This window comes from Diabrotica virgifera, chromosome 6 (genome assembly GCF_917563875.1).
Source record: "Diabrotica virgifera virgifera chromosome 6, PGI_DIABVI_V3a".
Taxonomy (NCBI): domain Eukaryota; kingdom Metazoa; phylum Arthropoda; class Insecta; order Coleoptera; family Chrysomelidae; genus Diabrotica; species Diabrotica virgifera.
The window spans coordinates 109,483,956-109,496,586 of record NC_065448.1 but is presented as its reverse complement, the minus strand read 5'-3'; the positions used below and the strand labels follow the sequence as shown (position 1 = coordinate 109,496,586).

The 12,631-nt window shown below is 34.5% G+C and overlaps 1 protein-coding gene across 1 annotated transcript in view; it reads right to left on the bottom strand.

Moving 5' to 3' along the window:
* The window catches only part of LOC114327944 (Krueppel-like factor 5), a 209,219-nt gene that overhangs the window by 13,611 nt on the left and 182,977 nt on the right, over nucleotides 1-12,631 (bottom strand). Inside the window, exon 5 of the mRNA XM_028276667.2 lies at nucleotides 2,083-2,142. Within this exon, the coding sequence (XP_028132468.1) occupies nucleotides 2,083-2,142 (60 nt within the window). The remainder of the gene's footprint in view (nucleotides 1-2,082; nucleotides 2,143-12,631) is intronic.

Sequence of the window (12,631 nt, the reverse complement as noted above, 5' to 3'; positions counted from 1 at the left end):
GACAATGGATGAACCACGAAATACAAGAATGGATGGATCAAGAGAACATAGTTAGTGCAATATAAGCACAGAGAATTAGAAGGTATGGACACATAATGAGAAGAGAGAAGAACAATCCGTTAAGAGTTATAACCGAATGGATACTACCAGGTACAAGAACCAGAGGCAGACCTAAACTCAGATGGAGACAACAAGTGGAAGAAGACTTAAGAAGTATGGAAATTAGAAATATAGGAAGGAAAATCAAAGAGAATGAAGAATGGAGAAAGGTAGTGGAAACAGCGAAGTCACACCAGCAACTGTAAAACCTAGAATGGGATGATCCACCATAAAAACGATCTTCAAGTGAAAACAGCTTCAGCTTCCTCGGGAGCGTATAGCTTGTATATATAATAATATATGCAACACACAATACACAAACATATATAAACTACGTTACACAACCTATATTACACAACCACAACTATATACATTACATAAAAATATTATACAAAAAAAAAACCATACAAATCTGTCAGAATTCGATATTCCGAGATTAAAATCACCACCCTCAGCTTTTTCTTGTTTTCTACATGATAGAGACCATCAATTTTGAAAACCGTAAACTACACCAACCACAAAAATATTGTTGATTGCTGTATATAGGTACATTTTCTCACAATTTTTAAACTAATCTTTTTCAAAACGGTTTGTTTACAATCGCATGGTTTATTCCATATAAACATAATATTGAAACAATACATCACAAGAAAGCACTTTCAGAACCTTTTGGTTTCATTTGTTTCAAAAAGAAAGACAATATAATAGAAAACGTATTCAAATGATAAAATTGATATCAATAGCGGCAAGCCTGAATTAGTTGTTGATTATAATAATACCAAGTATGGCCTCGATGTAGTACATCCAATGTATGTAGGTTATGATGTAGCATGAAACAGTAGATGATGGCTACGATGAATTTTCTTCAATTATTGAATATAGAAATGAGAATATTGTTAGAGGAAAGTTTCTCCATGCTATATCAATAAAACTAATTAACCGCAAATTCAGAAAAAAAAACATTAAAAAATGTCGTGTTCTTTTAGAAAAACTCAAAGTGTGCTCAGTGCAAATTAAACACAAACAAAGTAATCAAAACGGAAGTTGGAAGATGCCATCACTGTCCTAGATCCAGAAATAAAAAAAGCAAAATGACGTAGCAAAAGCAAACACACTCTATATGCATAAAATATGAAACCAAAGAAGATGAGAATAACAATGATTGATTTTTATATTTTTGAGACAGTTTGTATTTTTTTTTTCAGTTTGTTTTTCTTCTCTTGTATGAAAATAGAGTATCACTAAAATAAGCTGACCACAAGGATGAGGATTAATCTGGAGAGTGAATTGAAAGCGATGCTAGAAGGATTATGAGAAAGATAGAAGTAACAACAAATACAAGCAAAACAAAATAATGCTGACAACCCAATAAAAAATCATCAACAAAATAACAACACAATTTATAATGGGTAGACAATCGATTCAGTTGATCAATTCAGATACTTAGACTTGGGCACACAATAAGATTGGGTAACAAAATGCAATAAGCAGATCTTAACATATATTGATTCGACTACCATAAACCTTAAATGAAAAATTAAACCTCATATTGTAATAGCAAATTCATAATAACAAACAATTAACGACCAATAAGAAAATCGGAGTGTTTAATTCCCATTATGATATAACTAGAGTAAAAAATAGAGACTCAAAGACTCAAACAAAAACTGTTCAAACCCCAAGTAACTGAAATACGCATAAAAAGAGCCATAATAATAATATAATCATGTGGGAAAGAAAAGAAAATTAATGGATCCGGAGACAAACTAAGACTGCAAACAGTGATATCAAAATAAAGATAAAACCATGAACTAGAAAAAGAAGATAAGGTTTCACAATTATTATCGTATGGCCACAATGTAATGTAACGTATAAAGAGTCATTTCAATCTACGAAGTTAATACGAGGAGTTATAAGACTACGTTTATGGCCAACATGTGTTAACTTCAACGTCTAAAAGTTAAATAACTTTTTTACTCTTACCTGTATGTATTCTCTGATGCGCTTTAAGATGTGAGCTTTTTGTATAAACCTTCGTACAACCTGTAACAGAAAAAATTGTGTGAGATTGATAAGAGGTTATAATAGATCATTTTGTTTTTGTTTCTCTGTGTTTTGCTGTCTGTTGTCGTACTGCAGTCAATTGACTTAGTGGCTTAGTGTATATATTACATCAACTATTAAAAAAATACTCGGGACTTCGTCACATGTGTTATGTAATAAACTCTCCTTCAACATCGATAATTTTTTTAAGTTCTTTGCATACCAATAACTCTTCTATGAAGGCGACATCCAACCTTAATATAGTAACAGTAAGTTTTACCGAAGCTGTCGTATTTTGTTAAAGATTGGCCTCATAAGACCCTGTTTGATGTCACTGAGACCACCGTGCGTTACATTCAAGAGGTAGTGGATCCACATACTCTGCTTTATATACGGATGTTACCCAACATCCATTGTCGCCGGTGGTAACATGTTGCATTTTGCTAAAGGTTGGCCTCATAAGACCCTGTTTGACGTTTGAAGTCACTGAGACCGCCGCGCACCGTGTGTTACATTGAGAAGATAGTGGATCCACATACTGTGCTTTATACATATACGGATGTTATACAACTCATTTCTTCATCTTCTTCTTCTTCTTCTTATTGTATAGATATAACTCTGTCTGTTTTTTCAATGTGCCTCTAGTAAGTTGTCGTTCCATCGTTTTCGTGGTCTTCCCACTGATCGTTTTCCTATTGGGAAACCGTCTCTTGCTGTCCTTACTACTCTATTTGTTGTCATTCGGCTTATGTGGTCATTCCATTCTATTCTTCTGTTTCTTATCCAGTTATTAATGTTATCCACCTTGCATCTCCATCGAATATCTGTACTCCTAGCTCTGTCCCATAGAGTCTTACCATCGATTTTTCAAAGGGTTTTCATATCCGTTGTTTCGAGAAATCTTTTTGTCATCTCTGTATCGTATCGTGCTTCTGCCGCGTATAAATATTGGTCTGATGACTGTTTTGTAAATTCTACCTTTCATTTCTTTTCCGATATTTTTATTTCTCCATATTGTGTCATTCAGGCAGCCTGCGGCTCTGTTCGCTCTATTCACTTGATCTTCCACTTCTGTTTCGAGCCTTCGGTAGCTAGATAGTGTGATTCCTAGATATTTAAACTCCATCACTTGTTCTATTATCTGACCTTCCAGCTCCAATTTACATCTTATTGGATTTGCTGTTATAACCAAGCATTTTGTCTTTTTCGGAGAAATTAACATGTTAAATTTTCTGGCGGTTATGTGAAATTGGTGCAGTATACGTTGTAAATCATCTTCACTTTGAGAGATTAGTATTGCATCGTCTGCATAGTAGATTCTTTTAAGTTGTTTTTCTCCCATTTGGTATCCTTTTTTAGTTCTTACTTTTTTTATTATTTCGTCCATGATCAGGTTGAACAATAAAGGACTCAAGGAATCCCCCTGTCTTATCCCATTGCCGGCTTCATTTGGGTCAGTTAGTTCATCTTCCACTTTTACTTTTATTGTGTTGTTCTGGTATATGTTTTCGATCGTTTTAATTATTCCTAGAGTAGAGGTACCTGTCTTAAGTATAACAAATGGATAACGTCCATTAATTCGACCCTGTCAAATGCTTTCTTAAGGTACAAGAAACATAAATATGCCGGTTTGTTGTATTCCAACGATTTCTCTTGAACGTTCCTCATTATAAATATAGCGTCAGTGCATGACTTTCCCGACCTAAAACCTTGTTGTTCTTCTGCTAATGTTATAATTTCATTCAATTTGTTTGTTATTACTTTGGCTTAACTCGGATAACATCGGTAAAAATTACGTTGTTCCCTTTTGAAGAAAATCAAGTGGATTTTTTGCCTTGGCTCCCTAAATCTCCCGTTCATTCACCTATTCAACATGTCTTGAACATGTGATGATAACTGAAGAACATTCACGCAAAAGTTGAAAGTCCAAATTTGTCATTTTTGAGTTAGGCATGGATTCGGTATCCAAAAGCAACTATTTATCGATATTTTCATCAAAACTCGTACTTAAGTTGATAAATACCACGTAAAATAAATACGAAAGTGGTCACAATCAATCAAAAGTGATTATGTATGTCCATAATATAGCACTTATATAAGTATGCTCAAACAAAACTCGATAATTCCTGTTCACATCTTATCTTGTGGGTGCTATCAGAATTCAGTCATGCGTGAGTACACTTTGGGGATCACTGAAATATATTTTTATTGTTTTGGCAATGTATGCCTCCCAGTGGCGGCTGGTCAGAGGAGGCAAGGGAGGCTTAACCTCCCTATAAATTTTTTACACATGCTACACTGTTTTGTTTACTTTGCTATTTTGCTTCGCGTTAGAGATATCGGAAAAAGTTATTTGAACAAGTTATTCCAAATAATATTCTAACCCCACATACCAAATTTCATCACAAAATTCGCACTTTTAGTTTTTTCATTATTTGTACATTTGTAGTCAGGACCTTAAAATCGCAGAGGAGGCTGCTGGCCGGGAAATCTCACTTGCTAATGCTCCGCGCAGCCCAGCAGCGTTTAAGAATAGTTTAACGAGACCCGGTCTCCTTAGAGCTGCATTATCGCTTAACGCACACGCTGCTCGGAGATTGGGCAAGGGCGGCTAATCGGCCAGCAGCCTCCTCTGCGATTTTAGGATCCTGACTAATACAAATAATGAAAAAACTAAAAGTGCGAATTTTGTGATGAAATTTGGTATGTGGGATTAGAATAATATTTGGAACAACTTGTTCAAATAACTTTTTCCGATATCTGTAATGCAAAGCAAAATATCGGTAATTTACCGTGTTTTTGGATTCGCAGTAGGCCGCTTTTAGAATTAAAAAAATTCAGTTGAGTATCTTAAAAAATGTGAACCTTCAACCTGTATGGACTGCAAAACTTCAAATCTGTATTTATTTTGATATGCATATCTACTTACAGAGATAGAATTGTTAACAAATAAACGACACAAACTTTGGTAATACACTTTTATAATTAGACTAACTATTTTTAAAATGATATTATTTTATGAAATTGTGAATTATGATGATATTATAAAATGTAAATAAAAAATGATCAAAAAATGGGGCCTTAAATTAGATTTTTTGGCGGATTTTTTTGCTAGCGCAAATTTGTCTAGATATTTTACAGTTAGGTATAGCCTCCCCTATTGTAAAAATCACGAGCCGCCACTGCATGCCTCCTATTACCAAGTAACTGAACCAATGGCATTAAGAAGAAATATGTCACTACAGTATTTCGTTATTGATAGTTTTGGGTGAGTATTTAGTGTAAGGTAGAGATGGCGGTGATGGCGCACGAACTTTTGTGGTTCACATAAACAGTAAAATTAACGTGAGCGCTGAACGTTTTTCGACTTAGTTTTGATTCTGTCAATCAAATGTATTGCTAATATAGTTATGGATGGTCATGAAGTCATGACGAGCACCTGATTCCTGATTTCAGTGGGGGAAAGCAGTGCCGGTTCCGAAAAATATGGAAAAAAAATACTAAACGCAAACGAGAACAAGCTGACAAATGCCAATTAATGTACATACTTTATTCTTATTAAACGTTTTCCCATTGAAGTTATGAATTATTTTTTTGACAGATCAATCAAAAGAAACCAAAAGAAACCAATCAAAACTCAATATTTACGTTAATATATTCAAACAAAACTTAATAAGTCCATAAAATTCTAGCAAAAGTTGTTAATTCCAAACATTAATATTGTCTTTTAGGGCTGTTATAAAATTTCATATATGTACCGCTAATTATTATATGAACTAAGTAAAGCAATGAACATTTTAAAGGTATTTATATGAATAAAACATTCGGTTGCTTCAAAGAGCAATAGCAAACTAACTAGTTTCCCAAAAGTGGTGAAATTGGACTTATCAACTTTTGCGTGAATGCTCTTCAACTGTTAAATGGAAGTACCTACGCTAACGTACCTATAATAACCCCTGTCCTGTAGAACCCTATTTTACTCGGGTACCGGCTCTATGACTTATCCATATTAGTACTTTTGCAATTCAAAACAAATTTTGTTCTTGGAATTTTTATCTCTTTGACCTCCACTTGTGACAAACTTCTCTAATGAAGTAAATAGTCGTGTCGTGCAATTCGAACGGTACATGCTAATTGAAATTACATTCATATTTTATTTATGCGGAATGCTATTTATTCTTCTTTTGTGAGAAAGCCCATCCTAATTATCAATACGACCTGCAATTGCTTTTTAATTTTTCATTTATCTGCATAGGTATATACAGAAATATTTATTGTAAAATACAGATATATGTAGTACGGATATAATCTATATAATTGACTAACAACATTAGTAATTGAAATCAGCTTCATTACTTGCATTAAATATGTACTTGGTAGTTTATTGCAATATTAATAATATCATATGTCGACGTTTTTTATTTATCAATATGTAGATTAGATTAATTATTATTCACATAACTTCGTCAAGAATAAATGGTATTTCGTTATAATTGGTTAACCATTTCAGTTCTTCTTTTTCTTCTTCCATTATATAAGCAATTCTGCTTGTTCATTGGCGGGTTGTTATCTCTATGTCTATTGTTACTCCGTAGGGTTTGGTTTAACCAAACCAAACTAAACTAAATAAACCAAAGGTTAGACTAAAACCTTTTTACTTACTTAAGCCGTCCTCTTGTACCTTACGGTGTCGAGGTAAATGGAGAAATGAGACGTCTCCATGCCGTTCGGTCGGTAGCTAGTCTTTCTGCTTCTCTCCAACCAATATTTCTTTTTCCGCAAGCCTTTCCAATATTTGCATTCCACGTTGTTGCTGGCCTGCCTCTTCGTCGTTTGTTGTCAGATGCCGCTTTCCATACCCTCTTTACAGTTCTACCTTCACTCATTCTCGCCATATGTCCGAACCACGATAACTGTTTCGTTTCAAGTCTGTCTAAGGTCCTTCCAACACCGCACTTTTCACGTATGTCTTCATTTCTGATACCGCACATAAATATCGCATTTAGCATGCTTGAATTTTACTATGGATGTTGTCGTTCACTGTCCACGTTTCACTACCGTAGAGTAGCACCGGCTCGTATACGGTTTGAAATACTTTCATTTTTGTTTTCAGACTTACTTCTTTCTTCCTAATAAAACTTTTATTTAGTGCATAGTATAATTTTGTTGCACTCATTACCCTGCTGTTTATTTCTGGTTCTATATTTCCTTGCCCATTCATTGTTGATCCTAGATACTTGAAGTCCTCAACTTGTGTAATGGTCTCATTATTCAACTTAACATTTATATTTCTTGTGTTTTCGATATTACTAAAGCTTCTGTTTTTTCAATATTTATTTTCATCCCAAATTTCTTAAAGGCTTCATTCCAAACATTCACATTCACTTGCAAGTCTTTTTTTGATTTTGCCACAATTACCAGGTCATCGGCATATATCAACTCTGACACGTAAACTTTTTGAAGTTTATACACCCCAACCCTAGTTCTTTTTACCTTACCCCTGCATTCTTTTGCAATTTCGTCCATTAGAGTGATGAATAACAAAGGACTCAGAACACCACGTTGTCTTACACCTGTCCTTGTGTAGAATTCTATAGATGAGCAATTGTTCGCTCAAGAGGTTGCACCAAAAACCTACTAAAACCAAAGTATGTGCATCCATCGCAACAACCAATTGGCACATGTAAAACTGAATGTATCTTGGGAGAGATAACACTTGGAATATACTGATAGACTCAAATATCGTGGAGTCATACCAGATCGGTCACTAACACATAAATTCCACTGTCAGAGTACAAGGCAAAAGGTTATTACGAGAAACAACCTTGTCCGGAAACTTGTCGGAAGCAAGAGGGGTGTAAACCCACAGGTCTTAAAATCAACAGCCGAGGCCTTGTGTTTCTCAGCAGGGGAATATGGTTCTCCCGTCTGGTGTAACGGTCCACCCGTTATATTATCATTTTTAGCGCTTTAATTATTTTTTTAATTATTTTCTCGTGATCGCGCAATAAAATCATCTAATTTTGTCGTAATTAAATATTTACGTGACGTCACATTCTATACGGAACATTCTACGCCTCTGTTGGTGAATTTAATTCGTGTTCCGTGGTCGTTGACGTTCTGATCGTTCTGAAAATTTGACAAAGCGATCTTCCGTTTTCCGTTACTTGGCTGTGAAGTGTGCTAGGATTCGGTCGACGAACTTGGTTCCATAATGGCGGAAGGTTTCATTTCTTAAGCCATTATATTTGGAAAAAAAAATGCAGTCCCACTGAAGTAAAAATGGTATCCCGTGGTTTTCCCAGAATCCATCCAGAGTTTCTAGAGGGACAGTAAATGAACAGCTGACCTATCCGCCATTTGGGGAGAAATATTAGAACCTACCATGTAAATCCTTCAACCACCTGGAAGGCGTTGATTCCAGCCACGACCACAGCCAAGTCACTATTGGGGTTTTGGGAACAAGCTTTTTGGGAGCATTGCAGCTCCTTTTCGTCCTGCCACCTGGGCCTACGGAGGGCATGGGGCGCATCATCCTGATGCTCATTTCTGAGGATGCAGCAGCAGCCTCTTTAGGAGTCGTTTGGGAACATTTAGTGTTGTGCATTAAGTAACTTTTGGTTTTTATATTTTAGACATTTGATTTAATGCACCATGTTAATTAATTTTTTTTCCAGATTTAGTTTACCTCTGGTTTTTTTTTAATATGACATATTTGTATATTATTGTATTTGGTTCCCAAACTTTGTATCTACGGTAACTTCTTGTGCACAGGAATAAGCCTAGAGAAAATTAGGTTTTTAATACTTTATTATTGCTTTGATATTGGTTTATGTAATTCGGGTAAATTTATTTTGTAATATTACTTGCTTGTTTCCCAAATATTTTATTGTTATTCACTTTATTTCGATTGTTCGGTTAATTCGTCGTTACTTTATTTCATTGCATTTTCTCGGTTAATTTAGGTCATCGTTTCGGTATTAATTACTTCATTACTATAACTTTATTCATTTGTATATTTAACTTTATTTATTCATTATGGTATTTTCTCTTAGTGAGGCTTGGGCCTATTTATTTGTAGTATTTTCATCTTTGTCAGTTTCATTTAGTTGTACGTAGCAAGCGTACTATAACCATTTGGTAGATGACTCATGTGAGTTGTACCCTCTATGTTAGTGAAAGGTACTTATACCTGTAATTTTGTAACAGATAACAGATAATAATGTTGTTATCTTAGATATAACTTCTGTATAACTTTTGTCATGTTAGAGTCACGGTATATGTTTTGTGTAACTAACTGTGTAGTTATTTTTAATAAATATTTATTTATTTTGTATATCAATTATTTTATTACTCCTTTATGTTCATTATTACAGATTTAATATATTTAATATTTGACAGAAGTGTAAGATACCTGGGAAAATGATCGAAGATCATTTTCATGGCGCCCATGATTTGTTAATTTTATTTATTTTGTTCGTCTTTAGCAACTACTCATCTTAATTCCTTTTCAGTACATTATTCTTGTTTTATTATTTCATCTTTTAGTCATCATTACTATCTATATAGAGCTACTGTTCTTCGACAGGCATGCAAACGAGCCGTATCCATCCTTGAGTGTCAAGTGGTTTTCTTGCATCTCTTGCTAGCCAACTCTATTCAGTTTGCCTCTGTCTCTTCCCACTTCTACTTCTATCCCTTCTAATTCCCCTTTCTTCAGTACTACTGCACTTTAGTAGTATTTTTTTTTATTTTTCCTATTGCGGCTTCTCAACGTAGAAGTCACTTCACCCTTTTCTTTACACACCCCACTCTCTTCTTTTCATTTTTATTTTCATAATAGCCCCAACTATTTAACTATTTAGTTACCTAGTCTTTTTCTTTTTTTCCTTACTTCTGTTGGAGTATATCTTTCTTTTTACTTTCACTCCAACAGAAGTTTTCTTCTTTTTGTTACACTGGGGTAGATCTAGACACGCTCAACCACCACGGCAATAAATGAAACATGTAGAATGACTACAGTCTGTATGAAGTCACCACGACAATAAATGAAACATGTAGAATGACTACAGTCTGTATGAAATCTACCCCTCTATCCCTACTGTACCAGGAAGCTGGATTTGCATCACCAGAAGACCGTAGATGCGCCAATATGTGGAGAAGTTCAGGCAAAGTTTAGATAAAAAGCACCAATTATACGGGTTTTACAAACAGCCAGGAACCAGCCGGCTTAAATCAAGGAAAATGTTCAATCAACCACAAATAACGACGCACTTTGTGAATATGGGGAAATACAGAATGTGGAGCACCTGAGAGTATGCAGACTTTTCCCATCACAGTGCACCCTCGATGATTTATGACTCTCAAGTACAAAGGGTGTAGATGTAGCCCGGTAATGGACAGAAAAACTGTAGTCGGATCCAGATTCGAAAAAGTAAAGTAAGTGTCACTCCATAACCATGCCGATACTTCTTCTACATGATGTTTTGCCCCTTGCTATTTTGATGACCCTTTTGTTCGCCATTCTATTGAAGTGATTGTTCTATTGTTTTTTTCTATTTAGTGTCCACTCGTATACCCTGTACATTGTTGTAAGAATGTACCATTTTTATTACAAAAATGTCTACACACATATGATGCATATTTATTTTACTTGTCCTAGTATAGTCATATTCTAACACATAACAAAGATAACATTCTTATTTCGTTCGCTTTGCGTCAACGTATTCGAACCCTAACCACTGCGTTAGTGGAGCAAGAGATTATTACAATCAGCATCAACCTACGGTACAATAAAACATTGGAAGGTGCAATTTGTAAAAGAAACAAATGAATGCAAATGCGTGTCATTTATATGCAGAAGAATTCAAAACACATATTTTACAATAACTGAACCCATATTTAACGAAATGCATGCGAGAGTTGGATCTAATCTGACCCCGAGAATATGTGCACATTCTTGTCCTTTCTCTTAAATAAATATTTCAATACATTTGTAAGAATTTATTGAAACGGATCGCTCGTCTTCTTAAAATGGACAACGTAGAAGGAAGTCAGTCAAAGAAAATAGTTTGTCTTTTCTGTAGAAATCTAGAATACAGCGCGTGCCGGATGACATTATTTTCTTTATACGGAAAATGTTAATGATAAGAAGCAATTATTTATTTTACATAGAGAACAAGAAAGTAAAAGAATTGAAGGTTCAATTAAATTAAATATAAACTATATGAATATGAACTAGCCTGCTCCAAAGCTACTGTTTAGGACACACAAAATTGATTGTCAATTAAACGACAAAATATCGTTTATTATGTAGTAAATATGAATGTGATTGTTCTAAAATATTGTCTACTTCTACTGGTATCCTTAACGATAAATGTGTTATCGTTTTTTTAAAGTAATTAAAAATGACACAGTTAATGAATGGACTTTCCAAGGAACAAATAACAAAAGAAATTGGACCCAATGTAAGAGTTTGCCAATTAAATATAGAAGGTATAAGTAGAGGAAAATGTCAAATTAGACTATTAAAAGATAACGATATTGATCTGGTTGCAATACAAGAAACACACAGAAAACGAATTCCGATGGAATTCAAGAGGAAAATTCCCCGGCTATGATCTACTGGGTACCAACTAAATTTTTGTTTATAAAAATTAATTATTTCTAATGTTTTGTTATCTTTATTTATATACAAAAACTGTGATATATAGCCATACGCTAAATAAATAAATTAATAAATAAATAAATGTGTATCGTTGTCTGTTCACTTTTTTATGTTAATTATTATAAGACCATCAAACATTAAGTACCAAACGTTTGTTCCGAAATCGACGTACATCATCACTCAATACCAAAAACGGAGACGGTTAAGATGCATGGAGCCAAAGGAAATAATAAAAGAAAACAAAAACGAAAAACCATGTGCTGATCAATTAAATTAATTAATTGAATGAATATCGTATACTTTTTATTATTTCGTATTCTACAAAAGCAAAATGAATCTATCTAAGAGCGTAATATTTTTAAAGTTTTGCCTGGTACTATGCGTAGGAATGGTCACAAGCTCGAGCTTAGCTCGGCTTGGCTATTTCTGCTACGACTGATACTATTTTTGTTTGAGAATAAGTAATTCAGACTACAAACGTGTCTTTTCGATATGCAGTGTGACCGAATGTTACATTTTACATTCATTATTATGTTTCCGAGCTCGGCTTGGCTCGGCTCGAACTATTAGAACTCAAGCTTGTCGAAAGCTCGGCTCGGCTCGAGTCCGTCCCTAACTATGCTTTGGGAGACAGATGCGTTGAAAGACGTTGAAGTACTATCCGGAGGACATATTGGGAATCTACCTTCGCATCTTCAACACGGCGCCTAACAATGGCTAAGAAAGAGCGGCCTATGGATCCTATGAATATATAGGACAAATGACAGGTGTGAATAATGTATAATCAAATAAACACCTATGTATAAACTGAAAATACTGAGA